Source organism: Fistularia commersonii, chromosome 18, assembly GCF_037954325.1.
Source record: "Fistularia commersonii isolate RoL2024-O1a breed Wild chromosome 18, RoL_Fcom_v1.0, whole genome shotgun sequence".
Taxonomy (NCBI): Eukaryota; Metazoa; Chordata; class Actinopteri; order Syngnathiformes; family Fistulariidae; genus Fistularia; species Fistularia commersonii.
The window spans coordinates 10,849,642-10,865,415 of record NC_141301.1 but is presented as its reverse complement, the minus strand read 5'-3'; the positions used below and the strand labels follow the sequence as shown (position 1 = coordinate 10,865,415).

General features: G+C 38.6%; 2 protein-coding genes across 5 annotated transcripts; one reads left to right on the top strand and one right to left on the bottom strand.

Moving 5' to 3' along the window:
• Positions 1 to 643: 643 nt before the first annotated feature.
• tbrg1 (transforming growth factor beta regulator 1) lies at positions 644 to 8,340 on the top strand. 4 transcript variants are annotated; one of them, XM_086164179.1, is made up of 15 exons: positions 644 to 684; positions 1,087 to 1,224; positions 1,471 to 1,528; positions 1,603 to 1,685; positions 1,947 to 1,983; positions 2,212 to 2,274; positions 2,893 to 3,126; positions 3,622 to 3,692; positions 3,838 to 4,079; positions 4,246 to 4,382; positions 4,513 to 4,659; positions 6,305 to 6,402; positions 6,540 to 6,650; positions 6,778 to 6,923; positions 7,766 to 8,339. In XM_086164179.1, exons 2-15 carry the CDS (start codon positions 1,106 to 1,108, stop codon positions 7,852 to 7,854), a joined length of 1,635 nt encoding a protein of 544 aa, XP_086020305.1. In that variant the 5' UTR covers positions 644 to 684; positions 1,087 to 1,105; the 3' UTR covers positions 7,855 to 8,339. The 4 variants fall into 4 exon arrangements, with proteins under 4 accessions (XP_086020305.1, XP_086020306.1, XP_086020304.1 ...); XM_086164180.1 differs by having other exon boundaries at positions 664 to 910; positions 7,766 to 8,340; XM_086164178.1 differs by having other exon boundaries at positions 664 to 943; positions 7,766 to 8,340.
• On the bottom strand, positions 7,431 to 14,396 carry siae (sialic acid acetylesterase). The gene is made up of 11 exons (XM_086164181.1): positions 14,381 to 14,396; positions 12,362 to 12,501; positions 11,705 to 11,866; positions 11,409 to 11,563; positions 11,075 to 11,213; positions 10,635 to 10,803; positions 10,428 to 10,513; positions 10,219 to 10,352; positions 9,883 to 10,037; positions 9,009 to 9,195; positions 7,431 to 8,858 (listed from the first exon to the last, which is right to left on the bottom strand). Exons 3-11 carry the CDS (start codon positions 11,826 to 11,828, stop codon positions 8,595 to 8,597), a joined length of 1,413 nt encoding a protein of 470 aa, XP_086020307.1. The 5' UTR covers positions 11,829 to 11,866; positions 12,362 to 12,501; positions 14,381 to 14,396; the 3' UTR covers positions 7,431 to 8,594.
• Between the last annotated feature and the right edge of the window lie 1,378 nt (positions 14,397 to 15,774).

Sequence of the window (15,774 nt, the reverse complement as noted above, 5' to 3'; positions counted from 1 at the left end):
TTTAACTCTAAAATAAGATAGATAAAATTAAATTAGATAAGATAAGATAGATTGTATTGATAACATGAAATTCAATTGTCATAGCAGCATTATAGGGTAGAAAGTGTGCATATAGTGATAATAGAAAGAATATGCAAATTTTTTTTTTTTTTTCCAAATGAGAAAGACTATGCAAAAGATATACAATAGAATACAATAGTGTAAAATAAATATAAGAAAGGACTTGCGTGGGGAATGGTTATCAAAATAACTGGTGCATTGTAGATGTGGGTCGTAAAACTGAAATTATAAGGTGTCCTGGATAAGTAGTCCTGTAAAAAGGGAGAAAAAATGCCATCTCACCAGCTGTATATCCATAGGGGCACACTTACAATTGAGACTTGTATAAAAGAATGTGCGAAATAAAACACAAAAACAGAGAAACTGCCTGCGGCTACTGCCTCTGGTAAGGTCCATCTTCAAGATTTGAAAAAAATCCTTATTATTTTACCTTTAACCCCCCTCAGATATAATAATTTCAACTTTGTTTGCTTTGTCTTGAAAAACACATTTCTAATTTTATACCGAAAAAAAAGTTATCCTCCTACTTCTGTTGCATTAAAGGGTAAGGTTTCTGAAAAGCAAACGAGCTGCTGCCATCAACTGGTCAAATGTGATATATGTTTTATGAAACCCGGACATCTGGTTTGTACGCTCTCAGAAGTCAATATTTCCTACGCACATTTAAACGTTGTTAGCAATATTATCATATCACCTGTCTTTGCATGTTTGCCCCATATCAGTAAACCGTGCAGTTTACTTTTATTATATTTAAGGCCGAGGCTGTCTTTCGACGGATGTAGCATTAGCTTTTAGCATATCTGTATGTAAACAATGAAATGAGGACAAGTGGTGTTTTTAGCTAACGCAAGTAAGGCGGAGGAAACATTAACGAGCGTACCGAGTAAGAATTGTGTTGTTTAAAATCGCATTAACGTAAGAAAGGTTTACGAAGACTCCTGTGTCTCGATGTTTAAGCTGTATGTACTTTTACGTCCAGAGCTTAAAGAAATTGCTACATTATTGTTTCTTTTCTCCATCGTATAGCGACTGGTCTCCACCTGCGATGGAATCCCTCAACTCATTTGCATCCGAGATGGAGGGAGATGGACAAGGAAACTATTCTTTGTTTCCTGCTCTGGACAGCATCGCTAGTCTTTCTGGGACTGCTGAAACTCTGGAGAGGTTGTACATTTAAAAAGCTTGTTACCTGCAGCTGAGAACTTTCCTTTTTATGTACATAAATGTTACCAAGAACTGGCCACAGGCATCGTTGCTGCACTTCGGTGTTTTGACGTTGCAGGACTTTTATTGGTGATTTTGCTGTTTCTAGATAGATCCGTGTATTCCCTTAATGTTATGACACAGCACACATGTGCCAAAAGTGAAATATAGTTATTTCACTAGATTTTGTTGAACTGTTATTTGCAGTGAACCGTCCAGTGAAATTGCAGAGAAGCCAAATCTCACATGGCTCGACGCTGCTCAGGTATCCAGCATTTACCAAAGCTTGTTTCAATGCAGATGTGTGTATAACCATCTCATCTTTTTGCCCTTATTCAGATTGTCTTGGAAGAGGCTGGACACCCTATGCACATAAAGGAGATTAAACAGAGAATCATTGACAGGGGACTTGTTCAGTCAAAGTAAAGCAATATCTTTCTCTTTTCTCTTATGCTTTAATTCTTTGTCCATGTGCCGTTTTAACATTATTTGTACTCATTAGGGAATCCGATATTCAAAACATTTACTACATTATTTTTTTTCTTGATATGCTAAACCATGAATTGGTGTGAGCTATAAATGTCTCCAGTTTGATGTTATGTGTCGTGCTCAGGATAGCATTAAAAAAAACAAAAAAAAAAACATTTATTATGTTAAATGTGTACCTTTTTTCTAAATTGCAGTGCAAAATCAAGTCTGGAGGCTGTCATGTATCGTGAGGTGAGAAGAATTACTTCTTTCGCTTGTATTCATTCATGTTTACGCAGCAGAAGCTTCATTTTTTTCATATCTTATTTGTATCTACCACATTTCATCCTGTTTGTATGACTGTTATCAACAGATACTCAACCTTGAAGCTGGTATAGCTAATAATGAACTGATATTAGTTGACGCCCAACTCAGCTTCTCCAATCAATGGATTGGCCTCAGTTTTGTATTCTTTTTCAGACACAAAAAGGCAGTAGGAGATTCAAGAGGATTGAGAACAGAAATGGAGTCTTTGCCTTGCTGGTGAGTCCTATGAGACATCAATGTTGTTTTCACACAAACCTGAAACTTGTAATGGGACATTGCAAATTATGCCTTTGACCTTTTAAGCTTGATCATGACTCATGGATGAATTTTTGCTCATCACAAAAGCTCATCGTGCAGAACAGCTTGATGCACATCATTGCCCGCTTTCATGCTCTCATACTGACAAATGTATTGGCACTGAATGTCACTTTCATTAAATGATAGGGCAGATCATCCTTCCCCTGTGTAACATAATCTGGTAATATATTTAATGGTAACCTGCAAGTTCTGTGAGACTTTTAAAACGCTTGTTTGTTGCAGGATTTTGGCAGATATTGGATAGCAATATCTACCAGATGGTGTCACAATTCTGGTGAATTACACTTTGTGCAGTCATTTGTGTGTCTCTCAGCTGAATTCTGTCTGATTAGAAATAATTGTATGCCTTTTTGTGTTTTGCATCTTTTATTTTTTCCAAAAACTACTTTAAGACTGAGCTTCAGTGTTTTCTCATCTGCGTTTTCATCCATCACTCAGAAGGTGACACTGTCATTCCTCAGGTAATCTTGGCGCATTGAAAGGGCTCTTTGTGATGCCTCCTCTTTTTCCTCACAGACTGATGAGGAACGGCAGCAGGCACTACAGGCCTTCACTGCCCAGTCTTTCCTTGGGTCCCCACAGCAGAACACCCTATCGGGTTCTGTCACCGGTGCCTCGGGACACCCTTTCCCATCCCCCACCAGTTCAGAGCACAAGGCCAAGATGAAGAGAGTGCCCCGGAAGAAACAGAATGAAAAATACCGTCTGAAATATCTCAGACTACGGAAAGCAGCCCGTGCCATGATATTTGTGAGTACACCCTATATTTTTTTGAATATGTTTAAACTGGGAAGGATTTCAAATCCTGGAATTACATGACCAAATCTCGCAGGAGTCTTTCTCAGTTCGCCACAAATTTCAATTTGCATTTATTGTGGTCATAGGCCAATATTTGCTGTGAACACAAATGGCTGTCTCTAACCAATTGTTGTAGGATTTATGGATTTATGGTGGGACATACAGTCAGAGTAACAGAACAAATGATGTAACATGGAGATTTGAGTTGAAAAAAAAGTAAACAGACTGCTTGGGGCTTCCAGATGGTATCACAAGTCTTGTAAAACATTTTTCTTTACATTTGAGTTGGCAGACTTCTTTATTTGACAAGCATGAGACTTTCCTGCTTTTAAATAATAATTGATAATAAAATAATTAATTTGATTTTAATAATAAAATCAAAACAGAATATTTTATGGTATATATTCAGCTATATAATTATAATATCCATGACTAAATGATCAACAGGAGAATGCAGCTTTGTGTGATGAAGTTGCCCACTTAGAAGAGAAGTTTTTGAGAGCAAAAGAAGAACGTAGGTAAGTGAGGATATCTAAACTGTAAAAGTTTAAAAAACTCAGTCTTTTAAATGCTTATTTTCCATTTTTATGTGAGGAACAAGTGGTGTTTGATAATGTAATGAACGCAAATGTTTTAGGTTTAACTATCAATTAAAATTTGCAGGTTCTTGCTGAAGTCCTTGTTGCAGTACCAGTCTCTGTCAGAGGGGGACATTCTGCCTACGCCAAGCACAAGCACTCACCCAACTGTGCCATCTGTTGCAGTAACCTCAGGTTCTGTAGGCGCTACAGGCCAGTATGTGACACATAATCCTACATTGCTGGTGTCAACAGGGGAAGATGGACCCCTTAAAAAATTCAAAAAGGAAAGAAAAGAGCGATGCAGAGAGAATGGAAAGGAGGAAAGTGAGTGTTATGGTTTTAGATACTCAATGTGTCTTAATGTTGGATGGGATTTTCATCTCGATGTTTTTCCATCAAGGAGAGATTGAGCAGTAACACCGATGCAACATCAAGAGGTCACTAGGTATATTTTTAAAACGGGCTTCATTGTTCTCGCACGTTTCTCTAGATCCAAAGAAACTATCTAAAAAGAGAAAAGTAGCAGATGGCTCTCGAAAGCTTGTGCAGCCCATCCCTCTTGACTCATCTGGCCGACCTGTCTTTCCCATCGTACTGGGAGGCTTAACAGTATATAGTTTGGGAGAGGTCAGTGACATTACTCGCACAGCCTGCCTAGTTTCAGGCAGTGTCCAAAACCCCTTACAAATAAGACAGCAGATGGTTCAGCAAAAGTTGAATGGGATATACTAATGTCACATATTTAACTGCTCTTAAGATAATTACAGACAGAATGCTGTTCCACGATGAATGCGCCATCTACCCAGTCGGCTTCTGCAGCACACGGATCTTTGCCAGCATGAAACATCCTGAGCAGCAGTGCTTATACACTTGTCAAATCAAAGATGGAGGAACAGGACCACAGGTAAACAGATGGCCACACGATGAACAAACTGAATCAGACTGGATTCAGCTCCGTGTTACACAGTTGTGCCAGTTCTTTTTAAATATTTTTTTAGGTGCAACACATTTGAGTTCAATCAGTCATTGTCCCTCTGAAGTTTTTTTTTTTTTTTAATTCTTTTTAAATCTATTTAAACTGGCTGTTCCAAAAAAGCTCTGAATTTATGTTTCACTTTGTCAGCTCTATCAACGTGCGTTCTAGCTTTGGGTTAAACACACCAAAGGAATCTCCTGCTGCTTTATTCCAGTGATCTCGGAGGGGGATCACTGAACAGCTGATATCCTCTACCAGTTTATAATCACTGTACCTCCACTGTGCTGCTACTTGCTGAGGGAATAGTGCTGTGGACCAGATCATTTTCCTCTGTTAATTCAGCCCTAGACTTAGTGACAGCATTTGCAGCCCTTCTGTCGTGAGTCTTGTCTAGTTAGAACAATGAAGACTCCACCCTGTGTACTGTAGGAGATTGTCTGTTCTGCAGGATTTTCTTTCTGGCAAGGTGGTAAGCACAGAAAGCTTACAGTGATGTCAGTTCTGCCAGAAATAAATACTTTGTTGCTACACTGAATGTAGACACTGCTTCACTTTAGGATGAATGACACATTGAACCCAGTTGTCCCATGATTTATTTGAATCTCTAATTTAAGAAAACAGAACACTCCCACATCAGTCAAGGGGAAAGGGAAACCGCTCTCTATTGTCAAATGTTGCACAGATACATGTCATTATTGTTAAGTGCCGACATGGTACTGGGGGATGGATCAACATGTTGGAACAGAGCAGCTGGAGGCAGATTGTGTCTCTGTGGTTATTAATACTGAAATAAATGCAGTACAGTAGAATTTCTAGATGTGTGAGAGGATAATGTAGTCATTGTATTATATGTAGCAATAGTGATTAAAGTACATTATAGATTTGCTTAATGCAGTAAAGCAGAACTCCGAGACCACTGTAATGTTTTGTGTTCATTGGCAGAAACTTAATATTGTGTCGCAATGACTTTGTAATCTATGTTCCCAAATTTGTACAGTACAAGTTCTTAAACAAATTACAAAACTCTCTGTGATGATTTGTTCTGATGGGTAAACGATGCACTGTAAAAACAATTTGTTGTTTGGCTTTTTGACTGTGTTTCGTTATACAAGTATTTATTGCATGGTTTCATCACTTGATTTTTAGTTATGTACCTGATTTTCATGGATACTTCATGGATACCAAACAACAAAGATTTTGTTGAAGATTATATTTTGGAGACTGCTTTCCGCAGAGCTGTGTGTACATCGTTGCATTAGTGGTTGACAGCGAAGTGGTGTGCTATCATAATTTCCCTGAGTTTCACATGGCGTACATATTGAAGGGAAGTGCTTTTAGACTTGATTAAGGTAGCAGTCTCAGGCTGCCTTGTAAACAATATATCAACCAAAAACTTCTATACATTTTACTCATAGAACTCTGTGATCAGTTGTTAAAGGGTTGCATGTGATACTAAGTAGAAATTATTGAAGATTCATGGGTAAATTTAACATTCTAATGTTGACATGCTGCATTGTATGATCAAGGCTGATAGTCATTTACATAAAAAAAACATTTTTTCATGTCTTTCTAGTTTGAAATTGTGCCTGAAGAAGATCCCCAGAATGCCATTGTTGCCTCGTCTGCCCTGACATGCCACTTAAACTTACTGAAGGCTATTGCATCTGTAAGGTATGCCAGTTCATCACAGTAGAGCTAAGAGCAGCAGTGTTTTAACAGTTTACATTTGGATCCATGTGTCTTTAGGCAAATTATTTTCCAGTCATCTTTTGTAAATATAAATGTACTTGTTCAATATATCCTTCTAGCTCCAAGATCGTTCCGCCCATTGTGCCATCAGGAGCAGATTTCTTTGGCTTTTCTCACCCCACTATCCAGAATCTCATTCAGAGTTGTCCTGGAGCACGCAAGTGTAGCAAGTAAAGTCACCCTATTTACCTTTTCCCCAAAGGGGAAATTCAGTAACTGGTGCTGTTGATCACAAAAATGACGTACGCCAATGTTCTAACATCCACATTAATGAAAATCATTCTTGTCTTAACACAGCTACCGATGGATACGCTTTGAGGTCTGTCGCCCTGGTGACGGCCAGGTTCCCCACAGTCTTTCTGAAGATGATGCCTCTGTCAACTTTGAGGCCTACCAGAGGCACAGATGCTTTAATGAGAAGATTCTAACAGAGCTAAGCACAGGTTAATAAAATTAAAAAATGTCCTATAAGCTTTGCTGTTGTGCAATAGTGTACAGTGGTATGACAAATATATCAGCAATCATATTGGCTGGTGATCTATGTAATTTTATTGAGCTTAATGTAACTGACTGCCACCTTATTAATATATACATGTTGAGCTGTGTCACCTCATGGGCTTCATCAGCTGCATTTTAAAACACATTTCTTGAGGACGTGTGTGTGTGTGTGTGCGTGCGTGCGTGCATGCGTGTGTGTGTGTGTGTGTGTGTGTGTGTTTGCGTGCGTGTGTGCGTGCGTGAGTGCGTGCTCCCTTATCTGTTTTGGGGCTGACTGCAGCCATTAAAAAGTACTATACAAAATGGTTCCAGACCTGATATGTAGCTTTTGTTATTCTGGACCTTTATATTTGCATGTTGTTGTAAAACAGTTACTGCAGCTTTAATAAGCCGTTTGTTTTGCCATGAAGAGAAGATTGCAGGGTCGGATTACAGTACACAAAAGGACAACCTCTTTTGAAACTTTTTAATTTCAGAGCAAATCATGGGAATGTCTCCCATCATATTTACTATTGTTCCTTTACAGTAACAATGAATCGTCCCTTTTTACATTGTGAACTAGTCCGTCAAGCCTTTTTTTCCCAAGGGTAAAGTTAATGGAAGTGGCAAGATAAGCTGAAAAAGCACTTAACTGAAGTAGTCAATTGTTGGAAGGTTTAACATACTTAAAAAACATTTTTTTCTGTGATTTTGTTTTTCAAATACTTATCCCTTGCTTTTATAATGCAAACAAACAATCATCTAATATGACCGTGATTTTGACACAATTTATCTGCCTTTACCTTAGGACAATCACAACAGGGCCCAAACGCTTCTCATCAGCACCACCTATCCTCTTCTACCATGAAGCCTTCCACCTCCTATTTCACCTCCTGAACGATGACCTGAACGAGTCATTGGATGCTTTGATTTTCCTTCACACAGAAATATCTGCATTTATACCTTTTATTTATTGTACATTATCTGCTAGCAACCCCAGTTGAGGTGCTGTTGTATCATGACTGAGTAGCTTGGCCTTCCAAGACTCGCTTATTACATACATAGAGCATGTTCACTTCATGGCTAACATGCGATAATGGCGGAATAATGATTGAGTGTTAATCTGAATTGGATGGATTTTTGATAATCTACAGATTCCAGCTGACGCCAACTGAAACAAAATGTTCAATTTTTCACATAAATGATCGTTTATCCTTCATCGTGTTTCAAACTGGGAACTTTGTTTCTGCGAGTCATTAGTGCCTGTCACATTGCTGTCCCAAGTTTGCTTTCATAACTTTGACTTTGGAGTGTCAATTCAGGAATATTCTGAAGTGTTAGAACATGGGTTTAAATCCTTTGTGATTTTGTCTATGAAGTAAAATTTCTGTGGTACAACAATTTTTTAATAAAAAACATTAGTCCATTCAAGCATTCATCGAGTGTAGCGCTTTTTTGGCATTGGTTTTCCCAGTGTAGCCAGATAAGCTGTGTAATCAAGTTATATTCCAGTTGCCTGAAAGGCACTTTCATAGTTATATACAGAAGGACCAACTAAACAGTTTTATGGGGCACTCACATGGGATGCCAGGTAGTTAAAATCAAGTATCTTGCCTGAATGAATTTTCATTTCATCTTCACATGTTTTTCCAGATGATTCCTTTGTCTGTGTCACGATTGGAAATAAAAGGAGGTGCAGGTAAAATGCCGCTGGCACTGTAAACCGGACAGGCTTTAAAATCACAAGGCCAGTCTTTCCAGGCATATCGAAGAGCAGCTACTTCAGAGGCTGGACAGGGATTGACAGATAGCAGGATTGAAGTTGGACCCCACTCCATTATTGGAGCTGGAACCCAAGTACATTGAGGTTGCCATAAATCTGGACTCTTTGAGCAACAGATCTGGAGTTGGAAAGAAAAAACAAACTGATTTGTATTGCAAAAATATTAGTCACAAAATCATTAGTCTCATTACTATAGCACATATGCTTTTTTTTTTAACATGCTTTTTGAGATTTTGCAGTAATGATGAACTTGGGGCACAGATCCTACCTCAAAAATGTCTTTAGATGGTGAAACAGAAACTATCTGGTTGTAGAGAATGATGACATACATTTTAAGAGTCAGTATGTGGATGGGGAAAGGTCCAAGGAAGGGCACATCCATCTCGTTGTAAGCTACTGCCCTTGCTCCCAGTGTCAATCTGTAGGCTACATCCTGCTTGTCACGTGGATGGATCCTGAATAGAAACACTCATGTCAAAAGAAAGCTCATGAATAAGTGTTTGTATCTTTGTAATTAAGAAATCAGGAGCCAAACACTGAAAACAGCTTAAATTGTCTCTCAGTACACTGGTACAATACTGTTTGAATTTAAAGTGTTTTGACAAGAGTTGATAAGAATTACCTTGCTTTAACATGATGGGTATATAGATAGAGGTTCATTTAATATGGTAACAAATACTTATGTTGAATTTGAGTAAGGGGAATAACATACATTATTTTTTGGGTAAGGCAATATTCGTAAAGATAATGGACTTGAGCATTGTGGCAAAATATAGAACCTAAAAGTTTATGTGAATATTTGCAATGAAATCTTCATTTTTGACATAAACACTTTGTTTTAAGTCCAATTAAATAGTATAATACTGTTTGTGCAATGCACATTGTGTGACCCTGGTAGGAAATGTGCAGACAAGCTATCATAAATGACTAGGATATAAGCAATGTTTAAGCACAGGCAGGTCTGTTAAAGAATTCTATAAAAAATATGTTCAATGCTTTATATTCATTCCGATTGTACGCAGGAAAAAAAAAAACATGCCAATGGACACAGTAACAACAACTGTAACAAGATTCAGAAATTCATGACTGTCAAAGGCAGCCATTTAGGCCTCTGAAGATGCGAGAGGTAACTGAGTACTCACGTCCCATAAGGTGACGTTTCATCCGGCAAATCCATGGCCACTGCCATGAAGGTCCTCTGCATGTGAGAATTGGGAACAAAACCAATATCTGCTGTCTGGTGCCAGCGTATGTTCGGGAAACCCTCATTTGTGGATCCTTTCATGTAAGTGGAAAGCTGCATCACAGAGAAATTATAGAGTAGATTAAGAACACACGGATGTATCACAACAAATATGGACGTTTTACAGACATCTTACAGTGCAATAATCTACTGTTATCATCAAATTGTGAATATTAAAGCACGAACACTTCTATATTCTTACAATTTCAAATTCAAGCGCTCACAAAATACATACTTGGACAAATCCAAAGGGGAAATCCAAAGCAGTCTGTTTCCCTGAGCCCTGATGAAACGTCATCCTCCAGTCGTTGATCATCGCAGGAAATGAACAGTTGTACATGTTTTCATGATAAAATGCATTTTTCTCACCTGAAAGTGTTGAGCAGTACCATGAATATATAAGGTACAAACTGATGTAATGTAAAAGCTTCACTGGTACTGTACCTTGATACCAGATGACTCCTTTAAGGGTCATGTTGACAAGGGGGTGGATCATTGCATTCCACAAAACAGAGTTAAAGCATATAGGGCTGAATGGAGGTAATGTGGACAGTTTAGTTCCTGTTAGTTAGTTATTGTTTAGAAGAACAATCAGTGACATGAAAATAAAATCATCTGCCAAATCAGTAGCTGTGGAAAAACTAGTCTTACCAGATTGCACCCAGCTCTAGCCCACACTGCTGCAGTGCTCTTTTCGACGACCATGCCTCGATTGCTGTGCCGTTTACACAGGACTGCACCAGCCCTATTGGATACTTAAGCTTCTCATACATGTAACGGCCAAAGAGCCAGCACACGGCAGAAAAGTTAGACAAATGACCTGAAAGAAACACGTCTGTTAATTATCAATAGATTATGAAAGTAGCGAGAACACATTAATAACTAAATAGATAAATTCCACTGTATCCTTAAGAAATAATAGAATGGCAGAAATTCACACAATCTATAGGATTACATAGGCAACACTTATTTAAAATAAGACTGGAAAAATAGATGAATAAAAAAATGCTTTTCTCTTTAATGAACAAAGAAGCAGATATTCGCAAAGATGTAACTGCAATAGTGCTGGTACTCTAAAATCATCCACTTACTTGCAGTAGGAACAGACCAAGGAAGGTCCACATCAGTCAAATCCATTAGCTCGGTTTGACTGATGTTAAAACCAACCTTAAAAGTCCTCACAGCAGGATACTTATCAGCAAGTGCCAGCTCCTCAGACGCATTGAAAATCTATTGATGTGGAGATAAGTGCATGATGCAATAAAAACAGAGCCTGGCAATATTGGCCATGGCAAATTAAAGAAAATTCTAAAAAAAAAATAAAAAATCTTACTTCAGCCTAGTTCAATGTTTGCAAATTAATATAGAGATTGGCATCTTTATGGGAAGGTTCTATTTCGTTTCATGATTTTTCCTTACACCAACCTTAGATGTTTGAAAGCACATGTTACTCTGGCCTCCACAAAGCCAGATGTCTCCGAACAGCACGTCCGTAAGAGTGACTGTGTCGTCTTGGATGGATGCGGTCACATTGTATGGTCCGCCAGCCTCAACGGAATTGAGGATGACCTGCCAGATTCCTGTATGATAGAATTAATTGGAGCAGCACTGATTGCTGCTTGAGCAATCCTTGTCGTGCCATCCGACAGGGACGGCAGCTCTTCCGTAATTCCGGCACCCGATTGCAAGATTATGAAGCCATTCTATTTTTAGATATTTACCTTTTGTTACAGTGACTGGTTGGGTTTTCTGTGTCACCGGTCCTGACAGAAAAACGGTGACCTCTGCACCTTCAGGACCATAGCCCCACAACAATGCTCTCTCTGGAGACTTCTGAAGCACCATGTGGTCTCCATAGTAGTGGGCAAAAGAAAAACTGCAATCTATACACACACACACACACACACACACACACACACACACACACACACACACACACACACACACACACACACACACAGGATTGATCAAGCTCTCTTCATTTTCAAAATATAAGATTTGTACATAAGGAATGAGCATTATTACATCACATAAGGCCTTCTTAAATTATACTAATAAGTTACTCACCACAGAAATGAATGGACGTAAATATAATCAGGAAAACACGATGCATTCCAGTGGTAAGTAAAAAGCAAAAAGCTGAGTTTGTATGTTATGGGGGAACCAGTTTGACAGATGTTCGAGGAAAAGTTTTCCCTGATTTTTGTCTGAACAAAGAGAAAGTGGTGGAATGACAGTTGAACATCAACTTAAAGGGGGAAATGAACGATTCTCTCAATTCCACAACTGATTCGAATTACGAATCATTTAAATTATAGAGTGTGTCTAAAATAAGGTAATCTGGAGGGGGGGAAAATGGGATAGTTAAAAAAACCAACCTTTATCGCTTGGTTTCCCAACCGTCCATAACCGTACCTGGCAGACAAAGTTCAGGGCAAACTCAGACCAATGGAAAAATCTTTCTTCCTGCTACGTCATTCGCATCGACATTAGAAAGCCTGCATGTTGTATTGGGACCCTTCAAAATAAAAGAAATCGATTTTAAAAACAAACAAACAAAAAAATAAATAAAAACGTGCGTTTATTAAAGCAGTGAAATCAATTCCAACACTATCATTATTACTATCATTAACATTTATTGACACATTGAAAGAGAGCAAGAAGTTAGTTGGTGTGAAGCAGACGGGTGCTGAGAGATGGAGGTACCCTGAACCTCTGAAGGGAGCAGACAGTAAAAGATGGAATAGTGGTACTATTATTATTATTATTATTATTAATATTAAACAATACTAATATTAACAATACTAATTATTCTAATAATAATAATTATATATGCACATCTATACCCATGTTATGCTAATAATAACTATAATCATTATACTCATAATAATCATGAGAATAATATTGTTATTTGTGTTTTTGCTGTCTTTTGGTTACTTAATAGTTTGTCCTTTTATTTCAATTTCTATTTCACACAGCTCTGGAACAATGGAACATTGCAAGACTTTTAGGTGACTGGACTTGGGTGATAGATTATATAATAGCAGGCCATTAAAACATGAAATATAGTTGGAAATGTCTTACCTGGTTACGTTTTGTTTGACATCCAAACAATGTGAAGAACTGTATTAAAGTTCTCCTGTTTATTTAAACCATCAGCTATGGTTTCCAGTCGAGGTTTAAAATTATATTTTTTTATTCATTTTTCGACAACTCATCCTGGACAATGGTTGAGCTACGTGCTAAATGTTGGATATAGTTTTTTTTTGTTGGGTTTTATTGGGCAGATGATCAAACTAATTTTATTGATTTGTTTATTAATTCATTTTTCAGATTATCCGTATTATATCAGCCACCGCACTTTTAGAAAATGCATATACCATACATGCAGTGCATTCTTGGAATGATACATCCTTGTCTGTTTCCCTGCTAATTTATTCAGTTGTCAAACTGTTCAGACCTTGGGATCTTTAAGACCATTCCCATTTCATACATTTTAACATTTGCCACTTCAGATATGATGAAAATCAATCACAAAAGCATTTATCACAAAGAAGTCTATCTGACTTGTATAATTGAAGGACATATTTCAATGCCACAAGCAGGCTTTATGAATATGCACATTACTGACTCATACACTATGTGTAAGTGTTTTTAGGTCAGCATGAACTCGCCCTTTTATTTATTCATTTTTTTAACTAAACAGAACACATAGCTGGAGAGAAAAAATGGTTGTTAATAACCCTTTTTTTAATCAAATATTATATGAGCATACATGTGAATAGTTTCATTTCTCAGCCAGTCAGTCTTTGGTGAATAATGAATCAGTCAGAGGAATTAGAAACAATTAACCTGCTCTACTGATAACTGCCAATCTTCTGCATATATCAGTTTCAACAATTTCATATTTAGATTCAAGATTCAAAGCGTTTATTGTCACACGTACGGTGTAGAAACATGTTTCCCTGTTCAGTGAAATTCCTACTTCGCTGTCCGCAGTGCATTTGGATATATGCCATGGAGCGTAAACATTATTATAAACACGATTATAGATATGAATATGAACAATGGCAATAGAACAGTGGCAGTGCAATAAGACATTTGAGTGCGGCTTGGTGTGCAACTCACAAAGTGCCTGTGCAAGGATGAGTGCAATTTAAGTGGGCAGTAGACTTTTACATGTGCAAGAAGAATGAGTGTCAGCTGTTTAGGAGTCTGGTGGCAGTCGGGTAGAACGAGGTCTTTAATCGTGTCGTTCTACATTTCACACTCCTGTACCTCCTCAGCCTCCTCAGGAAGTACAGCCGCTGTTAAGCCCCCCTGACTGCCCGCGAGGTGTTGATGGACCAGGTGAGGTCCTCGCTTATGTGGACACCGAGGTATTTGAAGCTGCTCACCATCATCTCCTTGTTCTTATCCGTGTTGAGGGTGAGGTTGTTGTTCTCACACCATCATCAGACTGGCCACCTCCATCCTGTCGGCGGTTTTGTCTATGCCGGTGATGCGTCCTATCAATAAGGTGACGTCTGCGAACTTCAGGATCACGTTGTCCTAATGGGAGGCGACACAGTTGTAGGTGAACAGGGTGCAGAGCAGGGGTGGGCAATTATTTTGGCTGGAGGGACAGATTTCTTTTTTAATTTTTATGCACGGGCTAATGGGTGAACAAAATGAAAATTGCAATTTAAATATTTCAATTTTTTGGCACTTTATTTCAATTTCAAAATCATTAATAATAATATAAATGCACTGACTGACATTATTTTGGAAAAAAAATGTAAGAAAAAAAAGTTTCTAAATTCAATATTGATTGAAAATACTTGTTAAAATATTCAACAAAAATAGTTTGCAAAATGGGCCGAATGTGGCCCGTTGGCTGTAAAATGCCCAGGTCTGGTGTAGAGGATGGGGCTGAGGACACATCCCTGCGGAGTGCCCGTGTTCATGATGATGCTGACTGAGGTCCTGTTACTTATCTTGAAAAATTGGGGTCTGCTAGTCAGGAAGTCCAGGAGCCAGTCACAGAAGGCCAAGGGTGGAGATTTTGCAGGCCACGGGTGGACATTTTGTGTGCCAGTTTGTGGGGTATTACCTTGTTGAATGCAGAGCTGTAGTCCACAAAGAGCATCCTGATGTAGGAGTCTTTGTTTTCTAGGTGGGGAGAAGGAGTGGTGCTGGGTGGCGGCAATGGCGTTTGAGGTGGACCTGTTTAGCCGCTTTGCAAATTGCATGCCGGTCTAGGGTTTCCAGGATGTTGTTCTGAATGTGGAAGTAGCTTCCACATTCAGACATCTGAAGCGTTGTACTCCGTCTCATTACCAGACCTAAAAGCATGAGAGCGGGCACGCAGCATGTGGCGTACCTGACAGTTCAACCAAGGCTTCTGGTTGGGGAACTTCCTGACTCATATGGTGGGCACGAAGTTGTCAACACAAACGTGATGCACAAACACGATGTACCCAGAGACATACTCAGCGAACTCCTGTATGCTGACAGAAGAGTCCTCCTGAGTGGTTGCGGTCTTGAACACATCCCAGTTGGTTATAGCAAAACAGTCCAGAGTTTGGTTTCTCTGATTTGTAATGATTTTGCACTTGTTCTTGAACTAATTTTTGGCTATGACCTCCCACTTAAAGGGTGTATGCTATTTACAATAAGTCTGTATTATGTTTACTCTTCATTTTAAACAGTCCTACTATCCATTGCATACAACAATTTTTTCAGTGTATTTATCCACATACTTGGAAGTGCACAAACAGTATGCATATATTGTTCTACACCAGGGGTCGGC